At 45.4% G+C, this 8,738-nt stretch overlaps 1 protein-coding gene across 1 annotated transcript; it reads left to right on the forward strand.

The window, feature by feature from the left end:
* Window positions 1-2,271: 2,271 nt before the first annotated feature.
* LOC124680218 (protein MAIN-LIKE 1-like) lies at window positions 2,272-2,943 on the forward strand (the record flags this gene model as incomplete). Its single annotated transcript, XM_047215309.1, has 1 exon — window positions 2,272-2,943. A coding segment is annotated over one exon (672 nt), but the record flags the coding sequence as incomplete, so codon positions are not given.
* Window positions 2,944-8,738: the final 5,795 nt, after the last annotated feature.

Consider the following 8,738-nt stretch of genomic DNA (forward strand, 5'->3'; position numbering starts at 1 on the left):
TGGACAACTCCTACAAATATAACTCAATGCAAACATTAGTCCATAGGGACTGTCATTAATTACCAAAACCACACATGGGGGCTCCATGCACTTTCAACCTCAACTCCCCCTAGCAGCACTCCCTCAACGTGATTCCCTTATGCTGGTCTTGGGACGCCCTTTGGTCAGACCGGCATACTTCCCTTTCATCAGACCAAGGCCAGGCAGAAGATAAGAACAATGCCTCATTTGATGCAGTGGACAAGCTGATGAAGACAAGACCAAGGACATCGACAAGACGTGCCATGTCCATCCCTCTGATACATAGTACAATACCATCATGACGCATGAACAGTGTTGACAAAACCCCAGTAGTCAACCCATGAATAGTGTATAGTGCATAGTGTTTTGTGGGCTCCATATGCCCCTGGGCTCCCTATACAAGGAGCACGAGGGGGAACGCTCACGGTAGCCCCTTCGGGCCTTATTTCCCCCTGCGAGTTCTCCCTTGCTCAGTTCTTCTTCCTTAGGAGACACAGTTCAAGGAGCACCATTGTAGCTCCCATATACAACTCATATACGAGACATGCATGATCTAGGGGTTACCTCCTCACGAGGGCCAGAACCTGGTACATCGTTGTGTTTGTGTGTTCTTCCGTGTGCTGTCTCCACCACATCATCCCTCCCCGGATCCTCCGAGTCCATCGTTCCCAACTTAATCCTACCTATGCATCTGTTGTATTCACCACCACAACACATCCCCCTTCAAGGAGCGCCACAACAGGTACCCTCTAGAGAGCATGGGACTGGCCTGTTATAGAGGACGGTGAGTGGAGGTGAAGAAGGAGGCTAACCGGGGCCAGGTGAAAAGATACGCATCATGGAAAAATACGATGGCGCCGCTAATGGGGTGTTGGTAGCTTGGGGTCGCTGGCGACAAGGACTTAGGGTTCAGGTGCGGGGATGTTCGGTTCTGAAGATACGGAGGTTAGAGAAAGGTCGAGGCGACAACAATTCAAGCAAGACGGGTGGCTAGGTGGAGTGGTAGCAACAGGTGCTTAGGCCAACGACGATGTAGGGAAGGAGAAGGTAAGGTGGTTGCCCACGACCCCCTACGTCGAGGTGCTCATGGAGTGTGTTTTTATTTTTTTGCGAATCAGGCTTGGTAGAGTCAAATACCCAAAAAAACACGGGCTATTACGTTAACCACGTCAGACATGCCACGGCACCAGCGATGACATGGAACCTTCACCTTTCGGCGATTTACACAGAAATAACCCTTTGTTGCAACTATAGCACGGACTGACCCTCCGGCCAAACTATTTCACCCATCTAACCCTTTTGTGTGGCGCCCCTCCCATGGGCGCCACACATGCCAGTGTGGCGCCCCTCCTGTCGGCGCCACACGCCCATCCGACGTGGCACCCTCGACGCTGACCTGGTGCGCCGATCCGACGTGGCAGCATGTGTGGCGCCCCTCCCATCGGCGCCACACTGTGGAACCTGTGGCGCCGCTCGGAAGGGCGCCACACATCCACTTAAGTGTGGCGCCCGCGCCCGCCCCAGCCCGACCACACCTCTTCTTCTCTGTTCTTTCTTCTTTGCAAGCAAGGAACCGCCGCCGCCGCCCGCCTCCCCAAATCCACCAAGGATTCGTCAGATCTGGCCGGCCAACTCCTTCCTCATCTATTCCTCAAGGTATTCCCCTTCGATTCCCTCCGATTCATCCACTAGTGTTGGTGGATTTGGTAGATTTGGATATGAACCCTAGACATGGAAATTTATGTTGGTGGATTTGGATATGAACCATAGATATGGAAATTAATGTTGGTGGAATCTACATTGTACTCTATGTGTTTGAACCAAAGATTTGTTTGAACCCTAGATATGAAATTTTAGATGTATGTGTTCAAACCCTATGTATGTATGTGTTGAAATGTCTAATATTTGCCTAGCAAATGCATTCAAATGTGTTATGTATGCCTAGTATTTGTGATTGAATAACTCATATTTGTTAGGAATGGCTCATAATATGGTGTTCTATCCGTAGATATGAATGTATATGTATGTATATGATGTATGTGTGATGGCTTATTTGGAGATGTTCTAGTGTATGTGGTGCTCATATTTGTTAGAAATGGCTCATAATATGGTGTTCTATCCGTAGATATGAATGTATATGTATGTATATGATGTATGTGTGATGGTTTATTTGGATATGTTCTAGTGTATGTGGTGCTCATATTTGTTAGAAATGGCTCATAATATGGTGTATTTGTGGAAACATGTAGGATGGTGTGGCTCCTAGATCAAGAGTATGACAGGGATCATCGGGCTTTTCATATGACGGAGAGGACAACGGATCTTCAACCTTTGAAGATTCGTTACCATGGCACAGTGGATATACCGTATGACGAGAGGTACACGGAGTTCATCGAGCCTACCGGTCTTCTCCCGTTCATATCCCTTGTAAGCCGTGGGGGGACGAACATGAACGCCGCGGCACTGACCGCTCTTGTCGACCGGTGGAGGCCGGAGACGCACACCTTCCACTTGAGGGCCGGCGAGATGACCCCTACTCTTCAGGATGTTTCCATGATCCTTGGACTACCTATTCAGGGCGAGCCACTGTGTATGAACACAGCTTCTGATGGGTGGCGCCAGCAGATGGAGGCGCTTATTGGCAGGGCTCCTCCGCTGCCAGCAGAACCAAAGGCGAGGACTCCCGCCGGCGCATCTTTCTCTTGGATTAGGCTTAACTTTGGACAATGCCCGGAAGGGGCCAACAGGGACACTCTGAGGACGTACACCCGCGTGTACTTATGGTACATGATTTCGATGACTCCCTTTCCTGACAGTGGGGGGAAGCTGGCCCATTGGTGTTGGCTGAAGGCGCTTACGGTGTTGGAGCACCAGTGGAGTTGGGGAACAGCGGCACTTGCCTACCTCTACCGGCAGGTGATGATTTGTTCTATGTACTAGTTTTCTATAGTAGTGTGCTAGACAAAGTACTAACAAAATGTCTTATGTACGCAGTTGGACGAAGCTTGTCGCAGGACTGGGAGCGGCGGTATTGGTGGATGCTTGCTCCTACTTTCCGTATGGAGCTGGGACCGCCTATCAGTTGGGCGGCTGATGGCGTGTATTTCACACGTTCGTTGGGCAACCCCAAGAGGAAGGTATGATGCGCACAGCAGCAAGTTTTCCCTCAGAAAGAAACCAAGGTTTATCGAACCAGGAGGAGCCAAGAAGCACGTTGAAGGTTGATGGCGGCGGGATGTAGTGCGGCGCAACACCAGGGATTCCGGCGCCAACGTGGAACCCGCACAACACAACCAAAGTACTTTACCCCAATGAAACAAGTGAGGTTGTCAATCTCACCGGCTTGCCGTAACAAAGGATTAACCGTATTGTGTGGAAGATGATTGTTTGCAGAGAAAACAAGAAAAACAAGTATTGCAGACAGATTTGTATTTCAGTATTAAAGAATGGACCGGGGTCCACAGTTCACTAGAGGTGTCTCTCCCATAAGATAAAATCATGTTGGGTGAACCAATTACAGTCGGGCAATTGACAAATAGAGAGGGCATAACAATGCACATACATGTCATGATAAGTATAGTGAGATTTAATTGGGCATTACGACAAAGTACATAGACCGCCATCCAACTGCATCTATGCCTAAAAAGTCCACCTTCAGAGTTATCATCCGAACCCCTTCCAGCATTAAGTTGCAAAGCAACGGACAATTGCATTAAGTATGGTGCGTAATGTAATCAACAACTACATCCTCGGACATAGCGCCAATGTTTTATCCCTAGTGGCAACAAGACACAGCACAACCTTAGAACTTTCCGTCACTCGTCTCGGGTGTCAATGCAGGCATGAACCCACTATCGAGCATAAATACTCCCTCTTGGAGTTAAGAGCAAAAACTTGGCCGAGCCTCTACTAATAACGGAGAGCATGCAAGATCATAAACAACACATATGTAATAACTTGATAATTAACATAACATGGTATTCTCTATCCATCGGATCCCGACAAACACAACATAGAGTATTACAGATAGATGATCTTGATCATGTTAGGCAGCTCACAAGATCCAACAATGAAGCACAATAAGGAGAAGACAACAATCTAGCTACTGCTATGGACCCATAGTCCAGGGGTGAACTACTCACTCATCACTCCGGAGGCGACCATGGCGGTGTAGAGTCCTCCGGGAGATGAATCCCCTCTCCGGCAGGGTGCCGGAGGAGATCTCCGGAATCCCCCGAGATGGGATTGGCGGCGGCGGCGTCTCGGTAAGGTTTTCCGTATCGTGGTTTTTCGCATCGGGGTTTCGCGACGGAGGCTTTAAGTAGGCGGAAGGGCGAGTCGGGGGCCGACGAGGGGCCCACACCACAGGGCGGCGCGGGCCCCCTTGGCCGCGCCGCCTTGTGGTTTGGCCACCTCGTGGCCCCACTTCGTATGCTCTTCGGTCTTCCGGAAGGTTCGTGGCAAAATAGGCCCCCGGGTCTTCGTTTCGTCCAATTCCGAGAATATTTTGTTACTAGGATTTCGAAACCAAAAACAGCAGAAAACAAAGAATCGGCACTTCGGCATCTTGTTAATAGGTTAGTTCCGGAAAATGCACGAATATGACATAAAGTGTGCATAAAACATGTAGGTATCATCAATAATATGGCATAGAACATAAGAAATTATCGATACGTCGGAGACGTATCAAGCATCCCCAAGCTTAGTTCTCGCTCGTCCCGAGCGAGGTAAAACGATAACAAAGATAATTTCTGAAGTGACATGCCATCATAACCTTGATCATACTATTTGTAAACATATGTAGTGGATGCAGCGATCAAAACAATGGTAATGACATGAGTAAACAAGTGAATCATAAAGCAAAGACTTTTCATGAATAGAACTTCAAGACAAGCATTAATAAGTCTTGCATAAGAGTTAACTCATAAAGCAATAAATCAAAGTAAAGGTATTGAAGCAACACAAAGGAAGATTAAGTTTCAGCGGTTGCTTTCAACTTATAACATGTATATCTCATGGATAATTGTCAACATAGAGTAATATAACAAGTGCAATATGCAAGTATGTAGGAATCAATGCATAGTTCACACAAGTGTTTGCTTCTTGAGGTGGAGAGAGATAGGTGAACTGACTCAACATAAAAGTAAAAAGAATGGTCCTTCAAAGAGGAAAGCATCGATTGCTATATTTGTGCTAGAGCTTTTATTTTGAAAACATGAAACAATTTTGTCAACGGTAGTAATAAAGCATATGAGTTATGAAAGTTATATCTTACAAGTTGCAAGTCTCATGCATAGTATACTAATAGTGCCCGCACCTTGTCCTAATTAGCTTGGACTACCGGATCTTTGCAATGCACATGTTTTAACCGAGTGTCACAATGGGGTACCTCCATGCCGCCTGTACAAAGGTCTAAGGAGAAAGCTCGCATTTTGGATTTCTCGCTTTTGATTATTCTCAACTTAGACATCCATACCGGGACAACATGGACAACAGATAATGGACTCCTATTTAATGCATAAGCATGTGGCAACAATTATTACTCTCATATGAGATTGAGGATATATGTCCAAAACTGAAACTTCCACCATGATTCATGGCTTTAGTTAGCGGCCCAATGTTCTTCTCTAACAATATGCATGCTCCAACCATGAAGGTGGTAGATCTCTCTTACTTCAGACAAGACGGACATGCATAGCAACTCACATGATATTCAACAAAGAATAGTTGATGGCGTCCCCAGAAACATGGTTATCGCACAACAAGCAACTTAATAAGAGATAAAGTGCATAAGTACATATTCAATACCACAATAGTTTTTAGCTATTTGTCCCATGAGCTATATATTGTAAAGGTGAATGATGGAATTTTAAAGGTAGCACTCAAGCAATTTACTTTGGAATGGCGGAGAAATACCATGTAGTAGGTAGGTATGGTGGACAAAAATGGCATAGTGGTTGGCTCAAGTATTTTGGATGCATGAGAAGTATTCCCTCTCGATACAAGGTTTAGGCTAGCAAGGTTATTTGAAACAAACACAAGGATGAACGGTGCAGCAAAACTCACATAAAAGACATATTGTAAACATTATATTATAAGACTCCACACCGTCTTCCTTGTTGTTCAAAACTCAATACTAGATATTATCTAGACTCTAGAGAAACCAAATATGCAAACCAAATTAGCAAGCTCTAAGTATTTCTTCATTAATGGGTGCAAAGTATATGATGCAAGAGCTTAAACATGAGCACAACAATTGCTAAGTATCAAATTATCCAAGACATTTTAGAGTTACTACATGTAGTATTTTCCAATTCCAACCATATAACAATTTAACGAAGATGAAACTTCGCCATGAATACTATGAGTAGGGCCTAAGGACATACTTGTCCATATGCTACAGCGGAGCGTGTCTCTCTCCCATAAAGTGAATGCTAGGATCCATTTTATTCAAACAAAACAAAAAACAAAAACAAACCGACGCTCCAAGCAAAGTGCATAAGATGTGACGGAATAAAAATATAGTTTCGGGGGAGGAACCCGATAATGTTGTCGATGAAGAAGGGGATGCCTTGGGCATCCCCAAGTTTAGACGCTTGAGTCTTCTTAGAATATGCAGGGGTGAACCACCGGGGCATCCCCAAGCTTAGAGCTTTCACTCTCCTTGATCATATTGTATCATACTCCTCTCTTGATCCTTGAAAACTTCCTCCACACCAAACTCGAAACAACTCATTAGAGGGTTAGTGCATAATAAAAATTAACATGTTCAGAGGTGACACAATCATTCTTAACACTTCTGGACATTGCATAAAGCTACTGGACATTAATGGATCAAAGAAATTCATCCAACATAGCAAAAGAGGCAATGCGAAATAAAAGGCAGAATCTGTCAAAACAGAACAGTCCGTAAAGATGGATTTTATTAGGCCACCAGACTTGCTCAAATGAAAATGCTCAAACTGAATGAAAGTTGCGTACATATCTGAGGATCATGCACGTAAATTGGCTTAATTTTCTGAGCTACCTACAGGGAGGTAGACCCAGATTCGTGACAGCAAAGAAATCTGGAACTGCGCAGTAATCCAAATCTAGTACTTACTTTACTATCAAAGACTTTACTTGGCACAACAAAACATAAAACTAAGATAAGGAGAGGTTGCTACAGTAGTAAACAACTTCCAAGACTAAAATATAAAACAAAAATACTGTAGTAAAAACATGGGTTGTCTCCCATAAGCGCTTTTCTTTAACGCCTTTCAGCTAGGCGCAGAAAGTGTATCAAGTGTTATCAAAGGGTGGTGCATCTACAGCGGGGTTTGGAGTTTTCTCAACCATGCATAGTATATTGGATACATAAGTTTCAGCGTCTCCCTTCTCATTAGTCTTGGGCTTGCTACTCTCATCGAACAAATTTTCAGGAACAAGCCAAGCATAGTTATGTTCTAGTGCATCATTGATACGTCTCCGACGTATCGATAATTTCTTATGTTCTATGCCATATTATTGATGATACCTACATGTTTTATGCACACTTTATGTCATATTCGTGCATTTTCTGGAACTAACCTATTAACAAGATGCTGAAGTGCCGGTTCTCGTTTTCTGCTCGTTTTTGGTTTCGTAAATCCTAGTAACGAAATATTCTCGGAATTGGACGAAACGAAGACCGAGGGGCCTATTTTGCCACGAACCTTCCGGAAGACCGAAGAGCATACGAAGTGGGGCCACGAGGTGGCCAGACCACATGGCGGCGCGGCCAAGGGGGCCCGCGCCGCCCTGTGGTGTGGGCCCCTCGTCAGCCCCCGACTCGCCCTTCCGCCTACTTAAAGCCTCCGTCGCGAAACCCCCGAGGCGAAAAACCACGATACGGAAAACCTTACCGAGACGCCGCCGCCGCCGATCCCATCTCGGGGGATTCCGGAGATCTCCTCCGGCACCCTGCCGGAGAGGGGATTCATCTCCCGGAGGACTCTACACCGCCATGGTCGCCTCCGGAGTGATGAGTGAGTAGTTCACCCCCGGACTATGGGTCCATAGCAGTAGCTAGATGGTTGTCTTCTCCTCATTGTGCTTCATTGTTGGATCTTGTGAGCTGCCTAACATGATCAAGATCATCTATCCGTAATACTCTATGTTGTGTTTGTCGGGATCCGATGGATAGAGAATACCATGTTATGTTAATTATCAAGTTATTACATATGTGTTGTTTATGATCTTGCATGCTCTCCGTTACTAGTAGAGGCTCGGCCAAGTTTTTGCTTTTAACTCCAAGAGGGAGTATTTATGCTCGATAGTGGGTTCATGCCCGCATTGACACCGGGACGAGTGACGGAAAGTTCTAAGGTTGTGCTGTGTCTGTTGCCACTAGGGATAAAACATTGGCGCTATGTCCGAGGATGTAGTTGTTGATTACATTACGCACCATACTTAATGCAATTGTCCGTTGCTTTGCAACTTAATACCGGAAGGGGTTCGGACGATAAGTCGAAGCTGGACTTTTTAGGCATAGATGCAGTTGGATGGCGGTCTATGTACTTTGTCGTAATGCCCAATTAAATCTCACTATACTTATCATGCCATGTATGTGCATTGTTATGCCCTCTCTATTTGTCAATTGCCCGACCGTAATTTGTTCACCCACCATGCTTTTATCTCATGGGAGAGACACCTCTAGTGAACTGTGGACCCCGGTCCATTCTTTTAATACTGAAATA

Source organism: Lolium rigidum, unplaced genomic scaffold, assembly GCF_022539505.1.
Source record: "Lolium rigidum isolate FL_2022 unplaced genomic scaffold, APGP_CSIRO_Lrig_0.1 contig_10342_1, whole genome shotgun sequence".
In the NCBI taxonomy this organism is placed as follows: Eukaryota; Viridiplantae; Streptophyta; class Magnoliopsida; order Poales; family Poaceae; genus Lolium; species Lolium rigidum.